This window comes from Melospiza georgiana, chromosome 3 (genome assembly GCF_028018845.1).
Source record: "Melospiza georgiana isolate bMelGeo1 chromosome 3, bMelGeo1.pri, whole genome shotgun sequence".
NCBI classification, from domain to species: Eukaryota; Metazoa; Chordata; class Aves; order Passeriformes; family Passerellidae; genus Melospiza; species Melospiza georgiana.
Genome location: NC_080432.1, coordinates 60322679 through 60348656, shown reverse-complemented (window position 1 = coordinate 60348656; position 25978 = coordinate 60322679). Strand labels below are relative to the sequence as shown.

Genomic DNA, 25978 nt, shown 5'->3' with positions numbered 1-25978 from the left:
CAGTGACAGTTCTGAATAATTTTGAAGCTTTTTTTACCTTTGATGAATAAGTTTAAACCTGAAGCTTCCATCTTTCAGAAAGGAAATGGAAGTCTTGATTCTAAATCACCAGTAATAGAGAATCTGCTGCACTTGATAAATTCTTTCAATAGTGAATTGTTCTCTCAGATAATAAATTGAGCTATTTTTCCTCCTAATTTTTCAGAGAAGTTCAGTTGATTCCTTTTCCTTGGATCTCGGAGTCCATTTGTCCACTACGTAAAGACACATCAAATTTTTCACCTGTGTACTTATGTATAATTTCTTACACACTGTCATGCAGTCATCTCTCAGGCTTCTCTGTATTTTTTTCCTTCTCATTCTCTTTGCAAGCTGGAGGCTTTTAGTTTTTTTTATCATTTTTGTGATACTGCATGAACTTTGTTCATGTTTTTCTGAAAATGGACTCTGTGAATGCTCACGAGTGCTGTGTCAGGCCTTTACTCCTCTCTCCTCCTGTTTTTTAGAAAAAGGGAAACGAGGATTATTATTGTGGCCTGTAGGGTTTCCCACACTCCTGATAATATGTGGAAGTATGCATGTCCTTGCCAGAACTACTCCTTCCCTGTGAATATGCTCTGCTTCAGGTTCTAGATGCTTTGGGTTTCATTTGCTGTACTGCAGTGCAAAATGTTTTCTTAAGTCTTTCTTGCCTTTTGTCTCAAGTGACTCTTTACCAGCAAACCACTCCCTTCATTATTACCTCCTTTGTTTTCTTAAAATATTGTCACGTTGCACATAGCTTCTGAATCACAGGTTGTCACATTAAACTGTGTAGGTTCCAAGCCTCAAGCAGAGTGGCATCCACAATCCCTCTCTGACAGCAGATTTTCACATCTGTGACAGGGCAGCCATGTTATAGCTTTCACTTACATTGATTTTTATATTCTATAGATTGCATACATGATATGTACTGCTGAGTTACAATGATTTATTCTTTTGTTATGCACAGTTTACTGTATTTCAGTTTGCATGTGGACACTCCTAGCATTGACTTGCTGTCTGCAACAGCCATTTCCATGGGATGGCTAGAGTCACCCATGCTTCTCTTGATAAATGTGTTCATACAGGAAGCTGAATATGCAATGCTGAGTACATTGCAGCATCCTTTGCATAATAACCTTCCTAAGAAGTTGAGCCCCAAGATTTTATGCTAATGTAACTACCTCAGCCAAATCTGTGGTCTCATCCAATTTTGAAAATACATCTTTTCTACCTATCATGTTTGTTGATTTAATACTTTCCAAAGAGCTGTATCAGCTATTCTACTATTTGCAGGAAATTTATTGTAATACTTTGTAATTAGTTTCCCTATTCTTCTGTGCAAATGCATAACATTTGCATCTCTGAATTACAGTGAAACATTAATCAGAGTTCCAGAGAAATCCTGAGCCAGACCTCTGGAAGAAAGTCTTAAATACAGGGTATCTGGAATTAGGTGATTTTAATTAATGTGGAGTTTAGCTGCTGTTAGTCTTTTATGGACTTAGTTTACTCTTTTACTTGTTACCAGCTGTTTGCATTACATAAATGTAAACATAATTAGTATTTCCTTTACTTTACTTGGGACCCATGCAGGATGATGATCCGTGTTGGTGCTGTTCATTGTGAATTTATATATTAAACTTCTCTGATATCCTCAGGAGAATGAAAAATATAGGGTAGAAAGAAGACCCTAATTGTTTAGCATGCATGAATGACTGACAAAATACAGCCTAAAATATTTTGGTAGATTTACAGGATAATGAAGTAGAGAAATACAAGGCTTTACAGCGTTATCTTTTAGCCATTCGCTGGTCTGAGGCAGCTTACGAAACAATTCCTAAAGGACTCCGTTGTAATTTTACAGTGACCCAGACACATCACTTCAGAAACTGAAATTTCTATTATTGAAATCTCAGGTCCAGAAAGGATGATTGATGAGGACTGTGCACTATTTTACTGTTAACTTTGAACCACTGGGCATTTTGAATCCCTGCACATACCTCTCATTGAAGGGCAGGCCAGTCAAATATAAAGTTTTGAAATGAAAATACTTGTTTCATAGAATCATAGATTTGTTAAGGTTGGAAAAGACTGCTGAGGTCATCAAGTCCAACTGTTAACTACACTGCCAAGTCCACCACTAAGCCACGTCCCCAAGTGCTGCACCTACATGTTTTTTGAATGCTTCCAAGGATGATAATACATCACCTGTCTGCATTGCTTGTTTTGTGTCTGGGATAAATTAGAGAGCGATAACAATAAACCAGACTGGCATAACTTTAAGTTCAGCTTGCTGGGGAGAGGCAGCCTCGTTAGTACTCTGCAAGAAAGGAAAAAGGCCTCATGAAGCCAAAGTTTTACCTGAAGTCTGCTCTAGATAGTCCTTGTACCAGTTCAGCTGTGCCAGCCTGTACTGTTATGACTGAAATAACTGTGTGGGTGACATAGGTGCATCAGTAGAGAAATGCCCTATTCAAACTCCACCAGTTCTAAAGAAAAGGTTGAGAGCATGACCACAGCATGAGGCTGAAGGCTGCAAGAGAGGCAGACAAGAGCAGGAAGATAAACTCTTGATTATGGAGGCTGGCAGTACCTCAGCCCATTCCTCTTTGCATCTCATCCCTTGGGAGGACCACTGGAGCATCCCAGAAGTGTCTGGTGTTTGTGTGGAGAGAATTGCTTTGCCACAAGTTCATGCCGATGCAGATGTTATGAAAACTAGTGTTTCAAAATAACTTTTTCAGAAGATAAACATTGTGGTAACTGCATCTTATTTAAGCCCTAAAAAGGTGAAGGTTCTATGTTAGTGCTTTTACTTGACCTCCCTGTGAAGCTGTGCTGCAGGGCAGGTAATGGAGCTCTAACATAATTGCTGAGTAAAGATGGCTGGGCAGTTGTACTCTCAGCATGTGATTCTTACTTGTATGGTGCTGGAAAAGGAAATTGTGCTTCCTTTATAAGAAGGAAACAATATGCCTGTTCCTATTAATTTTATGTGGCTGTTGGTTCTTCTTTGCTTCCATTATACTGAATTTCTAGCAACCACCCTTTTTGTTTAAGGGGAAACAGAGTGTGTTGAAAGAGTAAGAGGCAGACGACATTCTTTCAGAGAACAGGGTGGGAGTCATCTTTTCCTTGAGGAGTTATGATTTGCCTGCAAGGATGAAGTAACCATCTTCTGCTTGTGTGAAGAGTTTTGTATTAAATGCAAAGTCACAAGCCTCCTGAAGTGAAATGTAAAATAATAGGAGCTAAGAGAGTTTCCCTTTTAACGCCAAGCAAATAACTTTGTTGGTTTTTTCCCCCCTAGCTTGCAAGGGGTTTGTAAATAATAAAATTGGAATTCATCAGAAATGTGAAAATGTGAAGGGGCAAGCTCAGATGCTTCTCAGGCTTTTTTTTTTTTTTTTACTTTGCTTTTATTAAAAAAGACATAGGTAATATATTATTAATGAAGCTAAATATCATTGATTGAAGCTTGCAAATAGTTTTTTTGATGAGGACTCCAAAACTACACCTTCAACAACAGATCAGTTAAAACGAATGGGATTTACTAGTGCATATAAAATAAATCAGGAAACATTAAATACAGCAATAATGTTGTGAGGGTTGGTGTGTTATCCATTTGCAGTGCTCTGGTGGAGTGGTGGTATCCTGACCCACTCTTCCCAGTCAGGCCAATGTGCTGCTGGAGATGAGAATATTTGTGCAACTTCATCATGTGGGATCCAGTCGTGATTCCATTCAGGGAAGGTAAGTCTGCTACTCAGGCCTAGAAAATAGGATCATGTCCCATGTTGAATCCTTCACAATAGGGGTTTGAGTGCAAATAAGGTGATGTGATGTATAATGAGAGCACATATCTATTTTTTTGCAAGAGCGCTTTCATGTGGGTGTTGTTAATCTGAAAAGTTTCACTTGGGAGAGCATTTAATATGTTGTGATTGATAGGTATCTAAAAATATGCAGAACATACTTGAACAAATGGAGCATTGATTTGCCCTTTTCTTCTTTAAATAGCTTAAGGTACTTGATTTTCTTTTAACTGTTAGGATTTTTTATGCTCTGTGAGTGCTGCTTAGCTTCCATAAATGACTCCAAGTACAGTTGATAGAAACAAATGGCTGGAATTTGCAGTATTATAAACTATGTTTAAAAAAAAAAAAAAGGCACATTTGAATAAGGACCAGAACAGACTTGATTTTTTTAATAATCCCTTGCTTGTTGCCTGGTGGAGCAACCCACAGCTGGGTGAATAGCAGCTGGTTACATTGTGCAGAAAATCAGAAATTTGAGCTGTCCTGTGTTTGGGGAGGTGGGGGAGCATGCACAATGTGCATTTCAGAAATGGGAATTCCTCTGTAGCATTTGTGGAAGAGTGACCTCCTGTCTCAGCTGTCCTCTGAGGGTGATTGAGCTTGTGTGGGCCTCTTTTCTCAGGGCTTATGGTCCTGAATTACTCAGGACTGTTCTCATTTTCAGAAACATGACCTTACCAGCAAAAGGGTGGGCTCTGGGAATATGATGGGTTGGTTGTACAATCTCACTCCTCCTTTTACTTCAGAAAAGACAGTATGTATTGAAAATTTCTATCAAGACAGCTATTAGCTGTCTGATTTTCATTTTTCGCTCCTCTGATGAGCTTTTAGGTTTAACATCCTCTATGGAACCTAGGGCAGGACATCCTTGCTCTCTTGCATCTATAAATCTTACGATCTTTTTGTCTTAAGACAGCTTGCTGCTGACATCGCTTCTTAATCGCTACTGCTTCCCCTTTTGTTTGCTCTCCTCCACTCACCTCTGTCTTTTGATTATTGCTATCTGCATCAAGCAGCAGGAGGATAATGTGTCCAGTAATTTAGATGCAATCCATTCTTTCCAACAATTTCACTTGAAAAGTTTAGTTTTCAAAACTACCAGGCCAAGGCATCCACTCAGAGATTTCTATTTGAGTAAATATTGTCAAAACTTTATGCCCACATTGTCCTGTTGTATTTGCAGAAATGCCTTTTTTTTTTCTTTTTCTTTTTTTTTTTTTTTTTTTTTTAATACAGGTTTTATTTCTGTATAAAGACAAAAAGCAGCAAAGATAAGCTTAGAGAAGAATTCAGGGTACTAAATTCAGGATATTTAACTTGCACATCCATGTCCAAACTGGGTTGTGCACTAATCAGGAAGCAAGGAGCATATGCCTTTTTAATTGGATTGTTTTAAAATTTTATGCTGTCTGTGCAGTTTCAAATTACAGCAGTGATCCTGCAACACTGAGGTCAATGAGATTACTGATAGGCATAGTTACTCATGAGACAAGCCTTTGTAGACTGTGTTTAGGAGTCTGGGGAATCATGCAGGAGAAAAATCAGTTTTAAACTCTGTGAGATTTTTCTCTTGTCTTTTACTAGAATTCATAATTTTAAACAAGTTTGCTGCCTCTTGAATATTAATGAGAAGCCCTGATCTTTTATTATACAAATTCAGTCATTCATTGCCTCAAAAGATGGGGAGAAACTGAGAGGGTTTTTTTTGATCTAAAGGGTGTCTTCAGTTTTCTCTCTTTAATCTAGTATTTTACAGTTTAGAAGAAATTATATAAATTGTGACTCAGAAAATCATCAGAATAGCATTTAAATACTTAAATATGGCTATGTTCTCAGTCTCACAAAAATAAAGTATAAGCTAGTGCTTAAGTGAGAATTGTTCACCTAAATTGGGAAAACAGAAGAGAGAAGCATAATCTTAGATGTGTGTTCTTAGATGAGGAGAATTCCAAGTTGAATTTATCCTATAAACTCCTAAGTCCAGAAAGGTTTTATTTTATTCTTTGTCTCAGAGAATTTGTAGTCCATACATCTGTTCCATGAACGTCCATTTTTTCATTTTGACTATGGAACAGTGTAAGCAGCTTTCCCCCCCGCTTTTTTTTTCCAGTTAGGCCTGATGCTGTGTGTTGATATAAAATATGCAGTCAGTGTTTTAACATTGTGATAATACAGTGTAATCACAAACTTTCCCAAGCTTCTTTTTCCTCCTTTCCTCTTTTGATATCGCAGCTATTGAACTGAAGATGTTAGCACCAGGAGGTGCTTACACTTAGCACCAGGAGGAGACATACAGGAGGGTAAAGTCAAGGTGGTGAAGTTGCTCTGGTTTATCTTCTCATCTCTTAAGTTGCAGATATCTCTGCTAGATTTTGTTTATGTGCAAGCCTGGTCACAGCTGTTGTTACCCTTTCCTTTTCCTTGGACTTGCATGTTCTTGAGATTGATATTTAATTATTTTTTTGAATATAGAATTTTCATGCAGACTTAAAAAAAAAAAGTTCATGAAGTGCAGTACAGGGATAAGGTATTGCATAACCACGAAATAACCTCAAATCCAGCCGGTGGTGCAGACTGGGGGTGAGGGGACAAGTTGTTCCAGCAAATAAAAAGTTGGAAATACCATGCATATCTGTCAGTTCATCCAGAGGAACCTCTGGGAAAAAGCTTTCAAAGTAAGCTGAAAATCCTTTGCACATTACTACACTTACTGTACAGGCAAAGGGGATCCAAGGCTGCCTTACAGCAGTTACTGTTGGGTGGTGCCTGTTCTAACATGACTGCCCAGGTAAGAAGTGTGTTGAGAAGAAGAAATGCTCATTCTCTGATTCATCTGCAGAAGGTTCTTCATCTGAAAACAGCAAGGAGAGAACTCAAGAAGCAAAACTGTTGATACAGTATAAAAATTGGTTTTCAACTAAAATGTTTGTAGTACACATATAGCTTAATGTGACTTCATATTTACTGTTCTCCCTGAAGAGATTTTACATGCATTTACAAAGGTTTGGAAACTAGTTGTAAGATTCTCACTTTTGCTCCTCACCTTGTAAAGGCTCTGAATTTCTGTAGGAAGTAATTTGAAAGCATTCAAATGAGAGATAATAGATATATGTTTGTGTGGAGCCTGTGATGAGATTCGCCCATTTTTCTTTCCACCAGGTTTGGAGGAGACCAGCCCGTGTACATCAATATTATTAGAGATCCTGTCAACCGATTCCTGTCCAATTATTTTTTTCGACGTTTCGGAGACTGGAGAGGAGAACAGAATCACATGATCCGTACCCCCAACATGAGGCAGGAGGAAAGATACCTGGTATGTTTAAATAAAAGGTTTTGATTACCAATTTCCCATCATTGTTATGTAGTGCTGTTATTCAAACTGTATGCATGAAAAGTGGGAGACAGGCATCTTCCATCTTGTGTTTTTCCTCTGTCTTCTCTTGCCTGGTCCTTAGTTTGGGCAACTTTCCTGTGTAGAGTGTTGCCAATGAATTCAGTTTGATCTTGAATAAGCTGACAGCAAGTTCCAGATTTCCATGACTGAATTATGGTCCTCACACTGCGTTGGATTTGCACTGCATAGTAATGTAATAATTCTGCCTATATTTATCACTGTGAATATTCACACAGATTTTTAGGTTCAGACGATGTCTGTAACTCGGCAGCCTCAGAAGAAAATTGAGAAACAGAGCAATTCAGGGAGCTCAAGTCTCCAGTGTTACTGCTGCCAAGTTGTTTGTAATGTTCTTTACACCAGGGCTCTAATCTCAGATCTTGCTTTGGTTTTGTTGCCTTTTGTCATTTTTGTGTTAAGGTGATGGCAATAATGCTGAATAAGCTATTCATAACAAGTTTTAAATTTGTACGACTGCTGAACAGTCGTAACACCTGCCAGTTTTTGTTGCAAAGCAAGGTCCCATGGCAGTAGGTGTTGAATGAATGCTAAATAAGAAACTGAGAAGCTAGGAAGGTGGCTAGTTTGGTTTATTATTGATCACTTTGCATGTACACAGATACCTCTCAAAAAGACAAAATGATGGAATTACTTCTTGCTCTCTCTCTAATGGAGATCCAGTTGGATTGGATTCAGCCTTCAGGCATACTTGAACTGCAGAGAGTTCAATGAAACAGCAGTGACAGGACAGCTTGATGGTCTGCTATGAGATGTTGCAGGCCAGATAATGTCAGAACAAGATATGTCTGTGGCTTTTGGAGGAGAAAGAGAGGATGTTTTTGTGAGGTTTTGAAGAGGCAGTAGAGTACAAGATGTGTGATGAGCCGTAGAGAACACAGCTCTGAACAATTGCCACACGCTACCTTTCAGCCCTGGCTGAAGTTAGATGAATCCAAGGTGGGCTGGGTTTTTTCCCTGTTACAGAGCTTTTTAAATTTCATTTGTCTTCTGGTTTTGGTCATGTAGAGCCCTGTGAACAGACAAGCTTGTACATTACGGGTAATTGAAGGGGGAGGTATCAGTGTAACGATCTAATAGCCTTAAATTTAATGACATCTCCTATACAGGTATAAACTGTGAAGGGTTTCTTATTTGCTATGTGCCTATGGATCCCAAAGAAGTCCCTATGCTGAGTGGGTCTTGACCTCCTGGTGTGCAGAGCTGGAAGGTTTTGCCTGTTGTGTGTGCATGGACTTCTGCATCACTGTCTCTGAATGGGACAAGAGGGTTGAGGAAATTACTGATTGGTGGGGGTTTTTACTACAACTTTATAACAGTACTACATTTTCTTTTTTGGAAATGTTAAAAGTGAGTGGTAGAGCCTGTACTTTGCTTTGAGTGCCTTCTCATTTGAAGTGCAGTGATTGGCATCTCTTACGACTGACTCTGGTATTATTCCAGTACTGACTGCGCAGCTTAAGACATGATCTATATAGCCAGTGAAATTTTACTTCAAGCAGAACAGAAACAAATAGATCCAATTCATATTGTCTTGGTTTAAAATCTAATAGAAATTACCTTGCATTTTCAGAGATGTTGGTATGTTCTTTAAGAAGTTAATTATTTATATGCATATGCAGATATCTGTGAATACATAGATCAGTACAAAAGCTATAATGAAAAAGAAATAAAATGTGTCTGACTGAGGTCAGTAATCATTTTGTTCAAAAGGCAGTTTGTTCATCTCAGGCACCATTAGTATCCTTAATAAAAACTATTTTTGCATTTTTGTTTTGATTTTCTCTGTTGGTAAGTCAGTGTTAGAATCCTGGAAATATTTTTGGAACCTGTTTTCCATCCTTCCTTGGCAGACTTTGGCAGTCACTTGCACTGCTCAAAGAGAGTGACAGTAAGACATAGGTCACTTGCCATTGAAATTAATTGTCTCAAAAGCTGGTCATTCTGAATGTTCAGCATTTTTAACACTTTAGCTAACCAACTACATCATATATTGCATGCCTGCATTCTAATATTTTCCTCAGTGGTGCAAGAAAATCAGCTGGCGTATTTCTTAAAATTCATGTATTGGGGATTTTGGAGGCATGGCTTCAGAAATCTGCAAAATCAATTGTTAGATCTAACTGTGAAGAAAGTAAGCAGCTGGTTTTACCTCTGAGACTGAACCAATATGCCATTTTAGCACAGGACTGATGTGTGGCCTCTTTGCAGGTCACATAATTTTTGCAGTTCTTCACTAATATTCTTTTAAATGCAAAACTCATCATGAAGCATTACTTTTTTTTACAGGGGACTATTTAAGGATAAACTTAGATTTAGCATATTAAATAGTTTCAACATTGATGACAATATTAAACCTAAGTTGTTGGGGATGAGGTGTGCCTGACCACTAGCAGATACATGAAAGCAGGGGGAGGATATGAACTTTTACTTTTCTTCTTCCATCAGCCAGGAAAACACATAACTGTTAATTGATCCATGACACTGAGCTCTTTGCTGGAGTACTTGTTGTGTCATAGCAGTTAAAGACTTACAAAATGGACTGGAGAAGCTTTATATATTACTTTCCTGTTTTACCAGAAGAAATGGGTTTGCAGGCAAAATACATGTATGTGGAAAGTGGGTCTTAGGGGCTAATTGTGCTTTTATCAACCATGACGTTCTTGGCTTGCTATCTCCTGGAACGTGGTGCGGGCACCTGGGAGCCTTTCCAGGCCATCTTGGCATCTTCATCAACAGCTGCCAGCAATGGCCATCTCCATTGAAAAGCTGAGGGCAGCATCCATATTCCCTCAAACTGCAGTGTGAAGGTGTGGGAGCTCAGCTGCTCTGGAAAGCAGGCTCTTAAGGGTGGAAAAGCATTTTAAGATCAGGTTGTGATGCCCTTGATGGAAGCATTCCCTCCCATCAATTCTGATCCTTATGAAAAAAGGGAGTTGAAAAAAAAACAGACTATCTTGAAGTCTTGCAGTACCTTGCATGCTGCTTTTTTAACATCGAAAATCTGAACTGCTGACATTGCAAAGGTCAGAAATAGAGACAGAAATTTCTGCCATTCATTGATCACTTGAAATTTTCTCTGAATAGAGCTTCAGGCTTTGACTTTGTTCCAGGAAACACAACCATTCATTCAGGAGTCAGATAAATTGTACTAAACATTTTGGTAAATGTCTCTGTTTACCAAAATTTAATTGAAAGTCAGGATAGAAAACAAGCCTTTTATTCATGAGTCAGATAACAGCAGAGGCAGCTGCTGCAATGTGTGACTTTTTACCCAGATCCACCAGCTCCTTGCCAGTGCCTGACCTGGCACTTTCACTGCTGGACTGAGTTACTGTTAGTCACCCGAAGAAATCACTTCCAAGCTTCCCTCCCAAAAAACAGTGGCAGCCTGGTAGTGTGGAGTGTGGCAGAGAGGTAATTAACGGTGAGCACCTTGAGCCAAGTCTCAAGCACACTGATGTGACTGTCAGCCCTACATTATGGTCCTGTAAGATGAGTTAAAGTCACAAAAGTTAATTTAAATCCATTGTAGTGAATATGTTTCAGGTCGAACTAGAGTTCTTGGAGTAAATATGCTTGAATAAAGAAAGCAAACCCTTATCAGTTTTGAGTGCTGCAGGTACCAGGCAAAAGAAAAACATGCCTGAGATGTGATTTAGTTCAGGGATTGGAAGGGCAGGAGGCAGGAAGCACCCCGATGAAGAGGGACTACTATTAATATTTTAATGTTTTATATTACAATTGTTCCTTCCAGAAGACTTGTTTGTAATTATCTAGTGTTTATTACAGCTTCAGTTTGAGATATCAAATATTAAAAAAGGCATGTATAGGTGTTTCATATTTTCTTAATACTTGGTGAAACTTTGATCTAAGACTACTCAGGCTGAATAAGTGTGTGAAGCAGCATAGGCTGTGTGTTGTTGCCTGAATTGCAGCAAATCTGGTTACATGGGATTCTGATCTCTGTTAGGCTCATTAATACTACAACTCCTAGCTCACTCCAGTAAAAGATTGCTGAGCTAATGTATCATAAGTGAGAATTTTTGCATTTAAAAAATCATTCCGTGAGAAAAGAACTTGTCACCTTCCCATAGGATATTTGAAATTTTCATTATAATTAAGAGTTACATTTGCACAGCATCTCTGTATGGCTCTGTATAGTTTTTCAACTTCATCTCTGAAAATAAATATGTTTTTCTCAGCAAAAATTAAAAATATTCTAACAATATTCAACCTCATTTATGTTACAGATTACTTATGCAAGTGATCCCATAAAGGAGCATCTGTCCTTTTGTGTTTTAAATGAAATGTTAAAATAATTGTTAAAAGTGTATTAAGATTACTTTAAAGGAGGGAAGTAAAATTCAAGTGATGTCAGGGAACTTTCACATGAAATTTCTTATAATAGGGAAAAAATTCCTTTTGCAATGCTACCTTTTATGGCTAAATACTTAAACTAATGTTTTTTAGGTTATTTCATAAATTCCAAACAAAATAATTACAAAAGGTGAATGGGTAAATGGTGTTCCCTTCACCATAGAACATTTTTTTTTTTAGTCTTGAATCTTGAGAATTTCCTTTTATTATTTCCATGGTTTTCATTAATATAAGAATATTCACTAAATATATTTAACTAGTTTAGTTATTTATATCCTCAAACTTCTATCTACAATGAAAAATATTATTTTACCAATTACACTGATTTTCGGACAGCAGCTGGCTGTCTTATTTCCTATGTTTATCTGCAAAATATCCTGGGTAATTATATTATGAATTGTCATCAGTACCTGACATTAGTATTTGTCATCTTTGAGCTTTCTCCTTTGTGACTTCAGATAAGTTTCTTGAAGCTTTTCAGTTGCCTGACACTTGGCCTCCAAGGAGAGACCATGGTATGGAGCCCATGCCTTCTTCTTCTGACTGTCACTCTCATGAGTGTGTTTCTCTAAAAAAAAAAAATATTGGGAGAGAGTTGTCTGCCTGCAGATTTGGTCCAGTGGGGGAGTACAGGGTTCATGACTCTGATTTTCCTGTTGAGGACCTCACAAGAGGGGCTACCAGTGTCTGTTGATTGAACCTGGGAAATGTCGAGGAGGCTTTGATAACTTGATTAGCATTGATTAGACTGGAAATCTGAGGCACGCAGAGGTTAAAATTATTTGCCTTTGTCTGTGCAGTGCATACCAGATATTGGAGAGTTAAATCTACAAATTAAAAAGAACATTTTTCACTTTTCACTGTGTTCTGAGCTGTAGTTAGGAGACTAAACATTTTGGGCACTCTCAGTGTTTTCCCTGACACAGCCCCATGCAGACAGTAGTCATTTTCCTGCCTGTGTTATGCCCTGGTGCTGATGTGGCTGGGGCTGGTCACTGGATGTGCTGCAGTGCAGTTTGCAGCTGAGGTTGGGTTTGGGATCACACAGTAGCACAGATCCCTGGTGCTGAGGGGTTGGTCACTGGATGTGACGGGGTTGGTCACTGGACGTGCTGCAGTGCAGTTTGCAGCTGAGGTTGGGTTTGGATCCCACAGTAGCACCAATCCCTGCACCCAGGACAGGGCTGCCAGGAGAGCACTGCTGAAGCACAGCCACCTGTCAGCTGACCCAATTAGAACAGCTCGCTGCTTCTTCCCTCTAATGAGTACTTTTAATAGTCTCCAGCTGTTCCCTTTTGCTGTATTACCTCTTCGCAGCAAAATTTCTGGCCCATTTTTGCAGCTCTTCATCTATTGTGTGTGCTCTAAAGCACCATTTTCCCCCTTAGATTCTCCCACTTTGTATTAATAATTTATTGAACCACAAAGTTAATGGTAATTCAGACCTCAGCTGGAGGAGGGACTGATTAAACAACTTATAATATTAAAGGAAATATTTTCATGGCTGACATTTACTTTTCAGTGACTTTAATTTACAAACCAATATTTTTTTAATGTTCCCCTGTGGCATTTGCATTCCAAACATTGCAACATTATGCATTTATACAAAAGCAAAAAAATGGGCCTTCTAAATCTGTTTTCATTCAGTAGTCTGAGTCAGTTGCATATAGTAAATATGCAATATAGCATTGGTTAAGATTGCAACACTAAAAACTTCCATGTAATTCACAATACATACTTATATTCATAGAAAATGTAAGATTAATACCATGCTTTTATTTTAATGATACCATTCTGTATTGCCATTCTCCTTTTTGTGGAGACAGGATACAGGATAACAACAATATATTGCTTCAGAATGTGAAAAGGTGAGGGGTCTTTTCTTGCAGCATTGTAGTGGTCTGAAAATTTCTGGCTGTTGCAGATTTTAAGCAACTGCACAGAAAACCAGAAAACAAGTAGCAGTAGACGTCCCAACACTAAATACCGACAACCTTATTTAAATGTAACATTATTACAGGGTCTTACTGTGTTTCGGTAGCACTTTTAAAGACATTTATATGCATAAGAATATACTTATATTATTATACTTATATATTATATACTTAAGATCTTTTATTAAAGGACCTTGCTGTATTAAGTTTAAAATTATGAATCTTAATTTTTATGGTGATTTTGCCAAGTTTTTATTTGTGCCTTCTAAGCATGAATACAGGACAGCTCTTGATTTCTCTCTTGTGCTGCTTTTTGGGTTTTATGTGTTGTGGTAGCTTGGGGAAATAGTTTTCTCTAGCTTCTCTATAGGAAGATCCTGTTTGTAGAGTGGAAAATCCCAACCACAGAAGAAAGATTCTAATATACTGATGCCAGCTTTTTTAAGGCCATGTAAAATGTATAAGAGAAGAGGGTATGTCTGTGTTATATTTTAAGGAGATATATTTTTGGATCATTGAACAAGAACAGAAAAGAGCATTCTTGTGCAGCCCAGGGACAAAAGCCAGCCTTGCCTTCAGTGAAGGAGGGAAAGCACTTTGTGGGGGATAATCCTTATTTCACTTAGAAACTGATGGACTCTCACAGGCCTTTTACAGGGTTAGGAGTGAGATCTTCTCTGTGCGTTGGGTGGTTCTACCATAGCATGTTTGTTTCTCAGTAGCAGTCAAAAAAGGCAAACCAAAAGCAATAAAGAGCAATACAGAGAGCTTCATTGTATGTAGATCTCCAGTATGTCTGCGCTCGACTACTTTCATTTGACATTTGTGACTTCCTGTCCTAGGGTATTTCCTCCCAGATTTGTCCTAAACCAGGACACCTCCCATTCCCAAAATGGGATTGAAAGAACCAGAAAACACTCACAAATGGGTGGGAGAAATGATTAAATAATTTCCATATGAGGAATTACATAGGTTCAGGCTCTCGAGGAAGAAGTAAACACGGGAAAGGATACAAGAAGACAGATTTTTGGGAGGCATGAAAAAGTGGCCTCAAGGATGATTACTTTTGAGCTGTTTCAGTGTAAGACTAATAGAAGTTTACAGCTGGAATGGATAGTTACGAGATCCAGTAAAAAATAGAAAATGCGATGGTTTGGACAGCGTGTACTGAAGCTGTGGAAGTCCTTTCTGGTCATTGTTGTGAATAAGTTCTGATGTATTCAAAAAGGAAATATCTTAGGAAACATTTCTTTACAGAGGGAGTGGTCAAGAACTGGAACAGGCTTCTTGGAGAGGTAGTCGATGCCCAAGGAACGTCAACATTTAAGAGTGATTTGTACAACGCCCTTAACAATAGCTGTAACTTTCAGTCAGCCCTAAAGAGGTCAGGCAGTTGGACTAGATGATCCTTGTAGGTCCCTTCCAACTGAAATATTCTATTCTATTCTAGTCTTAAAAGTGCAGCTATGTAGCCCCCAAGGTCTGTTAATTACCAAAGCAACGCCTCTTCATCAGAAAATATCTGATCAGTAAAAATCTAAAGCCTCAGGGGTACCCAGGAAAAGGTCCTGTGTGTATGGTAAATGTTCCTCATAGCCAGTAGTGATTTTCTGAAATTGGTTTCTGCTCTGGGTAACTCAAAAGCAAACTTGAAACTGACATGCTTACAAGTGAATTCTGCTACTAGGTGATTTATATAAGGTAGTTACAGTTATAGACATCTCCAGTTGAATGTTGTTTCTTGACTTTAAAATAGTTGAGTGTTCTTGGGTATATGCCATAGTAGCTAAGACTTGTTGTCTTACATCTCTTCCAATCAAATTAATTTTTGTAAGTTCCAAACTGATGCTGAAGCTATAAATTGTTAACACTGTCACAACTATTCTCAAATTTATCATTAAAAGCTAAGATACAAATGCATTTCAAGTGTGAACTGCATCCACAATTTTACATTGTGCGCTGTTAATAGTAAAGGTACTAGAAGAGAAGATGTCAAAATCCTTAAAATTGATGGATAAAACACTGTTTCAGTGGTAACATTTGTTTCATGCTGTTCAGAAATGTGAAGTCTCTTTGGTCTGATGTTTCAGTATGGGTGAATTTCGAGTGTTTGATAATTTTTGTAAGCCTCAAGTTGAGTATTTGCATTTTCAATTCTCACATACTTTGTTAATGTGAAAGTAACAGGAACACACATCTAAGCAGATAACACTTGCATGATTCCCAGTAAGGGATGATTTAACAATTATAATTAGCTGACAAAAAAACAAGAGGATCTGTGTGTGATATGAATGTTATCTGCAGTGCATAGTCTAGCATTTTGGGCATTATGAACACAAAAGCAACATTTAGTAGTCATCAAGTAAAACTAATTATTGATTGATATTTTGTCTTAAGTTGGAATACAATGGTTTTTAAAACTGGAAAGTTTTATCATCCAGAAAAAAAGAACGCTTTCAGTTTCTGTTAGTGCAAAGTTTTAAAAAATTATTTTTAAAGTTACAGTTTGTACATGGCATAAATAATGGAGATGGGGCATTGACCAGCAAATAGTGTGTCTTAAAAATATGATGTAATAATGTACATATGTGTATATATGTCTGTGTTTAGGAGTAGGAGTCAGACTTTTTGAAATTGTGTTTAATTAACAATTTTTATGAAGACTTATCTAATGAAATCATGGTGGCTGTCCCTAGGAAACCATACTATAAAACCTCCTAAGTAGGAAGGTTTTATACTCCATACTATAAAAACTCCTTGCTAGGAGTTTGCCTTGCCTATTTTCTTTTCCTTCTTGCATTATGCTTTAACCACCTTGAATGAAAAGTTTTTTATTGGCAGTAGGATGGGGAAGGAAACTGCAGAACCTTTTGCTCCTCCTGACAGAGGAAGGACAGAGAGAGACACCCCTCCTCTTACTGCCAGCATATTGAATGTGTTCAGGCTGTGGCATGATAACGTAATTTCAGGTAGTCAGATACTCACTTCACTCTGTAGGTGTCAAAACCTGCAGGAACTGACAACTCATGAAAATAAAACTGAATTTATTAGCCCATTTTATTCCTTGTCTGTCATTCACCTTCCTCTTTCCTTTCTGTGGCTTATACCTAAGTTTTCTGGCTGTCAGAGCTGCCAGCAAAGAGAAATAAGCAGAGATCCTGATCTCTAGAACTTCCTAGCTAAAGCAAAGCTGAAGTTGTGAGGTGGTGCATGGCAAGGAGAGCGCAGGGCAGTAGAATTGGGAGAAGTGCCTGCCCATGGTGTGTGGCTGACGTGGTGAAGGATAGACATGTCTTTATTCAGGCATCCAAAGCTGTCCTGAGCCTTAGGCGTTTGTTGACGACAAAATATTTTCCTATCGTGTAATTTTTGCTGGTGGTGTGGACTCTTCTGTTGACTGCAGAATTGCCGGGCACACTTGTCAATTCTGTATTTTTAAGACTGAAGTAGTTTATGTTGAAATCATATGGAAGCAGAGATGGCATTTTGTGGAAAAAAGGGACAACAGTGCCCAGACATACTCAAGACTTCGTTTGTTCTAGTTTTTCTGAAGTTTTTAGGGTTTATTGTGGCCTGCAGAGTAAAATCCTGTGGCTTATCCTGCCCCCAGCTCAGAGGGACCCCAGGGCCTGCTGGAGCGCAGTGTGCTTGCTCCTTTCTGGTTGGCACCAAGACTCATGTCTGTGGAGCCCACGTGGGGTGCCTGGATATCCTGTGGGACACATCTGGGCTGCTTGTCCCACTAGGGAGGTGGCAGATTCTTTCCAGCCAGCCCACCCAGCAGGGAAAGAACCCCTAATACAGCAGTGAAGACGAAGGACAGAGGTGCAAATGTAGATTTTGTTTCGGTCTCGTTACAGAATGAATAGATCTGAACTGGGGGGAATAGTCTGCCTAAAAATCTGGTGCTGTCTGTCTGTTCTTGCTTTGTTTGCTTCAGTTTGCTCCTGTGATGGAGAGAATGGGTGTTTGTGTTTCTCCAAAAACAACCAAATGCCATAGGTTTGTGTTGGCAGATGGATTGTAATCTGCTCTCGGGTTGCTTGGCCCTGCCTGGCAAGTGGCCGCTGTGTTTTCCTTCAGGAGTGCTCTTCAGGTGTCAGGTATTCCAGAAATCAGACTTTCCTTCCTGGCTTAAAAAGAACTGCTCCTCTCTCCTCTCCCTCTCCTTCCCCATTTTTTGTTAATAATCAGTCAAGTTAAGAAGGGTACTGCTGCCAGGAAATAATTTTTTATTATCTTCCTTGTAATTCCACATTATTTAAAGAAAGAAATGTAAAAAAAAAAACCCCAAGAAACAGACATCATCTGTTTCAAATGTGGTTTTGGTTTTTGCCTTAAGATGGCTATTTCAAGTTGAATTGCCTTTTTCAAAAATACATGTCCCTGACCAGTTTGCTGATGATATTACATGGTTGCAAGTTATCAGGGATGGTGGGGTGCATGTCTTGAATGAAATGGTAACTCCATCTTTCAGGATAAGCAGTAGACCTGCTGTGTCAGCTGAGAAAATATATTCCCTGTGTAACAAGGTAGTGAAATTCTCCTTTGAAGTAAAAGCAGTGTTCATTTTTTCTGGCTATTATTCCAAACATTACTTTTTTTTTTTTTTCTTGTTTGCTAGAATTTTCAAAGCTCCTCTATACCTTGTAAATATAGCTGCTTTACATAAAATCAAAATCAGACTGTCCAAAAATCCCAACAAAGGGTGTTAAGCTGATTGTTTGTTGTTGTAGATTCTGGAAGATGGACTGCCATTGTTTCAGCAAATCTGGCTACTGCTCAGTGAGTTATTGAAACACAGGCTAGTCAGGTTACCTTGAACACAACTTTTTTCCTATGAACTGTGCTCCAAGCAAAGCCAGCCACTATTCATAACTGAGCTTGTCAAGAGTAATTTCCTTTTTCATAGGGAAAAATCCACTAACTAGTGGCAAATAGGAAACTTTCCATGGTGAAGATGGATTGTTAAATGAGTTTATTATTTTCTTCAAAATTAATTTTCTGTTCTCTTTGAAAGGAAAAAAGAAAACTCAAGTCTTCATCAGTGGCTGAAGGAAAAAAAATTAAAATTTCCTCAGACTGTAATCCAAATGATTATATCTTTGATAGTAGGAAGTGGGGGCAAGGGGAAGCATATTTGACACTTTTTTCTCTCTTCCTAACAGATTTATTAACCTTCATGATTTTATACTTAATCTTGTTGCTTGCTGAGCTTTTTGAAGCCGCAGCACCTGAGATTAAAGCATTGAGAGATTGTGGGTTTCTGTGTAGGCAGGGGAGTGTGGTTTTTTCTTTCATAGTTGTAGAAAAGAATTTCAGCAGATGACTGAAAATTAAAAAAAAATGCTAATAGGTGCATTACTTATGCCTCTGAACCTTGTAATTTTATGAGGTTTTTAATATTGATCTTGTCAGTATGGTGATAGTCTTGTCAAACTGAAAAGTGGAATCAATATGTTCCATTTTGTGTATGCTATTCAGAATGGCAGTGCTATGAATAATGCAAAGTATTAGTAATTTTCCAGAAAAGCATCAGAAGTGTTCAGCAAGGGGAAGATTTTAACTAGGGAAATTAGATAGGGTCAGCAGAGCAGAAACCTCCTCCAGTTGTAGCAGCGGGGAAGCCACATGCAGAAGCAGTATGATTTTCTTCTCTGCTCTGCAACTCCTTCTCCTTTCAGCCCTGAGAGATATGAGGGGAGAAACTCCAAGTCAGTCAACACTAGGCAGAAACCTGATAAGAGGGTAAAATTAGCCCACAACTCAAACTTGTAGCTGTTTTCTCACCATTCAATAGGTTTGTGTTAATGTGCCATCACAAATGTGGTGGGTCAAGGAGACATAAAAGACATTTAGACCTTGGTACAAGGAGGAACTTTTTTTCTTAAAAGTCAGTACTGTGATCTTTGGGATTTACCATCTGACTTAAAAATGGTCAAACCCGGAGAAATTCATAACATGTACTGTATTTTTTCTTTTTTAATTCAGAGGTCGGCAGCATGTTTGTTTTCCTTTTTTGCTAGGCAGGGTATTTTATGTGACTGGATTATTTCAGGGACATATCAGGAGCTGTTGGATACAGCTTCTCTCCCTTTAACTTGAGCAAAAGGGAGTTGTATCACTGGAATTTGTGACAGCAGATGGTCTAAGCTATAACTGAGCAGTATGTTGAAATAAAACATGCATTGGCTAGTGAGTGGTTATTTTCTGAAATGAGAATTTTGCTACATCTGCAGATTAGGAAAAGCTTAATAATTTCTAAAATATATTTATTTCCTGATGCCTGCAATAATTTTTTGATCTGAGGCATTTCTTTCCTTCTCCATCTCTTCACTCTCTTATTTGGAAGATTTATATTGCAGAAGGTAAAGATTTTCCTCCATGATTCTTGTCACATGAAGTCCTATTTTTAAAAAAAGGCAAATGGAATGATCTCTTTTGTTTTGCCTCTGTCCTGTTGGGATGTATGAAAGCAATAATATCTAATGCTCATTGATACTAAATTAATTTTCTTATGGCTAACGGATTTCTTTTCTCTGGTGATATATTTAGCATACAGAACTCTGACATTTGTTCTAATGAGCCTCTTTCAAACTTTAATATTGTTTAAACTACTATTGTGGGCCTCTGCTAAAAACAAATGTAATGCTAGCTTCAAGATGTTGAGGTATTCATAGAACTTGAATGTGTTTCTGTTAATATAAGCATTTTTGAGGTTTGGGCTAAAATCTGCTGAGTATAATTTCTGTGTATCCAGTCGGGTTTTAACTGAATGAGAATGTTTGATCTAGGAAAGAAAATGGGAGAAAAATGTGAACTGCAGAAATGTCTCATTATTTAAATGGCCTTTTCTATACTGTCGGAAATGCGATATTTTGAAACATCTGAATTCCTTGGTAGCTTGGTGCAAATGATATTGTGTCATATGTGGAGGTGTGAACTTTCTGCATTAGGCCCTTCTTGAGCCGTGAGCACCATCCAGCCCAGCGGGGGAAGCCAGCTAAACTGGGGGCAGGGTAAAAAGTGCTTCCCCTTGAGTGTCCTCCCAGGTTCTGACATCCTTCAGCTCACCAGCAGGCATTGCTGCCATATCTGTGTGTAATAGCCCTTGATAGACCTCTGTAATATAAATATATAGTTTCTGTTTTATTAGTGTTGTTATTCTTTTGGTGATTTGGGTTTTTCTTTTTAAATCCCATTACATCCTTGTCATCCAGAGTATTCTGTTGTAAGGATCTATGTTTTTTTAATGCTGAATGTCTTTCAGCATTCTGGAGTCCTTCTGTATCTCCTTGAGGTCAGATTTCTTATCTGCTCCCATTAATATTCCCTGAAAAAATTGCTGCTCCACTCTGTTAACCCTTCTTTGTTATTCTCAAGAATTGTCTCAGCACAGGTGCTGTGCATCCTTGCTCAGTGTCTCATTTCACTAAGAAAACCAGCTATTTTATTCCTGTCTTTAGCTTCCTGCCCTTATTCATCCTATCCTTTCTTTTTGTTTCCCTTTTTTTTGTACTGGGAACAAAGGACGTTTATCACACCTTCAGTGACTGGATTAAAGACCTGTTGTAAGATGGAAAGGCTTTTCTGCTGCTGCTGGTTCTTCCCCCTGCTGATTGTGTTCTTCATTTACAGTGTTGTCTAATACTAGTTAGGTTCTGCCAATCTTCTGTTTATTTTATCCATTTTTTCTAAAGTGTCTTTGATTGGCACTTCAGTTCAAGACTGTTTTTCCTGACTTAGGCTCTTTCTAGAGAGCCCTTTTCTGTATGTGAGCAACGTGGTGTAGTGGAAGGTGTCCCTGCCCGTGGCAGGGTGGTTGGAACTAGACATTTGCTCTTTAACTTCCCTTCCAATCCAAACGTGATGTAATGTGTGGTTTTTCTCATTACATGATTTTTCATTCTGGGTAATCTGGTCATGCATATTACTGCTCAATTGTGAGCAGGACTTGCTGTTAATACAGGTCACAGAGTCTTAGTATTACAATTTACTTGGCTGAACATTAATGCTTTTAGCTTTTCACATTAAAAGAGTGATGTATTAGCGAGGTGATGATCCAGTGTTACCACCCCCCCACCCCCGAAGGAGGTCTACAAGAAAGCTGGAGAGGAACTTTTTAAAAACTGAATCTAGTGACAGGACAAGGAGAAATGGATTTAAGCTGAAAGATGGCAGGTTTAGAGATGGGGAAGAAATTCTTTGCTGTGATGGTTGTTGGAACAAGTTGCCAGAGAATCTGTGGATGCCCCATCCCTGGGAGTGTTTGGGAGACTAGGCTGGGTAGGGCATTGGTACACTGGACCTAGTGAAAGGTGTCCCTGCCTTGCCAGGGGTTTGGAACTAGGTGATCTCAAGGTCCCTTCCAGCCCAAACCGTTCTGTGACTTGTTGCTTTTCTTGTAGGCATCAATTTGCTACAGTCCACATGCCCTCCATTAGGGAGGGCTGAAAAGTTCTTGAGGTGGTGGGTATTTCCTGCTTCTCATTTGCAGAATTAAATATATGCCATCCCTAATTGATTTTATTAAAGCTTATTATCCAAGCAGACAAATTTTCCAGGTTCTTTTATGAAGAAGTGTTAGTAAACAGAATTAGCAGATGTACTCTCCCCCTCCTGTTAGTTGCCAGTGGGATTCATTCTTGATTACAGTATAATGATCTTCATTTTTGGTCTTCCCTGGATCTGTGCCCTCTGTAACAGGATGGTGTTTAATGCTTACACACTGCTTCCAGCTGGCAGCCACTCATCCTTTTTTTTTGGCAATCTCTTTCTATTTTTTGTAATATATTTCCCGTACTAAGATGGTTTGAGGTGAAAAATACAAAAGCAATGGAAAAGATATTATAATGTTCCTGCTTTGAATGGAATCACAACTATGAAGTGATTCCATTCTTAACAGTAAAACTTATCTTTGACAAATTACTACCATGATTTCTGATAACAGAGAGAAATATATCCACCTATATTTTCCTGATGTTGTACATCATTTTAGGTTAGAAAACAGGGATGTACAAATGTGTTTCATGTTTGTCACATCTAAATAGGAGCATTGTGGGTATAGTTCATCACTTTTGCTATGTCCATACCAGCAAAAATTTGTATATGAATGAAAAACTTATGTCTGCACTTAATGAAAATGTAGATGGTTAGCAGAAGATGCTCTTTTGTTAGCTGCCACTTCACTTGTAAAGATGCCAAAAAAAGGAGCTTAATATATTGTTGGCTGAAAAGTCAGACAAATTAGCCCAGGCAGAAGAGTCCAGGCAAATTAGCCCAGCCAAAAAAAAAGTGGGAATTAGACTTAGCAGCCTATTTACTTATGTGGTGGTGGGGGAAGGAAAGTAAAAACATGCATTTTGCCAGAAGAAATTGGAAAGTCAATTCAAAGAAACCCCAGAATTATCCTCTACAAAAACTTATTGAGCTTGCACCATAGGCTTTTGGTAGCAGTGGTGGGGGATTGGGAGGCAGAAGGCCTACAGGAGTGGCTTCTGTGAGAAGCTGCCAGAAGCTTCCCCCATGTCCAGTGGAGCCAATGCCAGCCAGCTCCATGATGGGTCCACTGCTGACCAGGGGTGAGCCCTTCAGTGATGGAGGTAGCACCTCTGGGATAATCTATTTCAGAAGGGAAAGAAGGTACTGCACAGGAGCAGTTGCAGCTGGAGAAGAGAGGAGTGACATGAGAGGAACAGCTCTGCAGGCACCAAGGTCGGTGCAGAAGGAGAGGAGGAAGTGTTACAGCAGCAGAGCTGAGATTCCTCTGCAGCCCATGGTGTGGACCATGGTGAGACAGATGTCCCCCTGCAGCCCATGGAGGTCCATGGTAAAGCAGAGATCCATGGAGGATCCTGCAGTCCATGGAGGACCCCAGACTATAGAGGGTGGATGCCCAAGGGAGGCTGTAAAAGAAATTACTGCAGTGACTGAAGTCATCCACAGTGACCTGTGTTGCCCTGTGCAGCTGGAGTGCTGGGGTGGCATTAATGTGAGCAAGCCCCCACCCTCTCTTCTGATAGAAGACCAGCAGAAGGCAGTGGAGGAGGAACAGAAAAGGGTTTCTTTTGCCTTTTGAGCTGGTTGAGCCTCATAGAAGTGAAGGAACAACCACAGCTGGTGCTGGGGGGCATTTGGGGACAGAAACCCTGCATTCTAGGCTCAGCTGGATCTGCTCTGCCATCTTGTGGAGCTTCTCCCCAGGATCACTCTGCAGCTTCTCCCACTGGTCACTCTGCAGCCTGCCACTGGTGTCCCAATAAACTTGTCCAGCCTGCTGGTATCTCCAGAGGACAATCATCCCACACAGTTTGGCACAGTCCACCCCACCTGGCAGCCCACCCTGGGGAGGCCTCAGTGCCCCATCAGCACAGGATGGGAAGCATTTGGCTTTGTCTCTATTGGCAATGCTGATTTGGGAAGCAATGCCCAGCACCTACCCACTCCACAGCAATCTACTGCCAGTGCTGCTGGCATAGATGCACAAACAGATACCAAATATATTTGAAAGAAAGAAGTAATTTTGCTGCTGTGTGGCTCTGCTTACCCAAATACTTGATTGAGATTGAACAGAAACATTAAATATCACCTGGTGAAGTAAAACTCTAACTAGGGTTAAAAATGTGTTGCATTTTATCTTGTTTCATTAAAATGTGTAAACAATTTGTGCTCCTAAATAAGATTTAGTAACTTATGTTACATTTATACTTGGAAACCTTCATGCCAACTATACCTTGACTTTTCAGTATCTTTCTGCAGCCTTCCAAAGTAGGAAGTCACACTTTTCTTTCTTTCATGTCATATTTGTACTCACAAACCCTTTTCTGAGATACCATGTTAACATTTTCTTTCCAATCACTCTAAGGCCACCCAGAGCTCCCCAGCTGGGGCCAGAGAAGGTGGGAAATCATGTTGGGGTTTTTTTTTTTTGTGTATTGTGTTTAGCTCATATAGTGTGACATTGTCCTCAGGATGTAATGGTCAGTTTGACCTCTTTACAAACACCAACTATGTGAGAAAGCACTTAACAAGCTGTGAGAGGATTCTTGGTGGCTCTCAGGAGAGCGGAAGAATTTTCCTTGGCTGGCAGCAGTGAGGACTAGACTGCACTGTGGACCGTAGTGGTGTATGAAAAACAGCGTTGTAAGCAGGAGAGGTCACTCTGGACTGGGCTCAGTCACTGGTTTTCCACATCTTTTTATTTCATTTCCTTTTATGAAAACTTGAAATTTAGGTTGCTGCTGACACACCTGCACATTTTCACCCTTCAGCCTGAAGTAGCATGCACTGTTCCTGGGCTGTGGGCAGGGTCTCATGGTTTCACAATAGTTGTAGTATCTCACAGGGGCAGGGCATAGAAAGAGGATGTGGTTTTTTGTTTTGATTGCAAGAGAAGGGATATTTTGGTGGTTCTCCATAGATGAACACATGGAAATGGAATGGAAATTATTTGCAAAGCATGTAGGCATTTGGGTTATGATTTCTTATGTTAAATTGTCAGGGCTACCAATAATTCTAATGCATCCTGGGCAGAATGTGGTCTTTCTGTAATTTTTGGTTGAGACAGTCATAATAAAAAAATAGCTGTGTAGGCCTCAAATACAAATAATGATAAAATTATAATGGAAATATATAATAAATTACATAATTCAATCAATAAGAGCAGGCCCAGGCCGTTGGAGACTCAGGCTTCTATTGGCTGGCTGACCAGGAAGTAACTGGCTCAGCCAATGAGGATTAACCTCATGGGCTCCTAAGATGTATCAGGGAGCAAGATCGGAATAAAGTGGACTGCTGCTGCATGAACTCAGCATGCCTTGCCACTGGTCTGTCTCCAAAACTGTGACTTGGGTTTGGGTGAGTGGACATCACCAGACGATTGCAATGATAGAAAATTATTTAGAATTACTGGATTTTGAGGTTGCTCTGGTACTGTTAAATGATTTAATGTGTAAACAGCCTTGGCCACTTTGCTTTGTGGGGTTTTGCCACACATTTCCTCTTTCTGTTTTTTTAACATATATTTTAAAGTGCCATCTGCCCTTTCTACAATGGCCTGTCAGGTTGCTTGTCGGGGAATACCAGTTTGGTGGGCCACACCCCAGAGCTGTAGAAATGGTTTAGTTTTTTGTGATGTGTTTGCAGGTCCATTGTCTGTTTTTATGTTACATGGCATTGTAATGATACATTCCACGCTGGGCCTCTGTTCACCTACAATCTGGGTCCAAAATACCTGGGGTTTTCCTTTTGATCCAAAGCCCTGGTCTCCTTGCACCTCTGGGTCTGTATGTGGGATGCAAGACTTAAATGGGATAAGCAGAGCAATTCTGGTTTTCTCAGGGATAGTCATGGGTAGAGTGGGGGTAGAAACCATAGCATATATTTGTCCAGTAAAGTTTGAGCCAATAACA

General features: G+C 39.3%; 1 protein-coding gene across 1 annotated transcript in view; it reads left to right on the top strand.

The window, feature by feature from the left end:
- Positions 1–25978, top strand: part of UST (uronyl 2-sulfotransferase) — a 152027-nt gene that overhangs the window by 88429 nt on the left and 37620 nt on the right. Inside the window, exon 5 of the mRNA XM_058021486.1 lies at positions 7002–7155. Within this exon, the coding sequence (XP_057877469.1) occupies positions 7002–7155 (154 nt within the window). The remainder of the gene's footprint in view (positions 1–7001; positions 7156–25978) is intronic.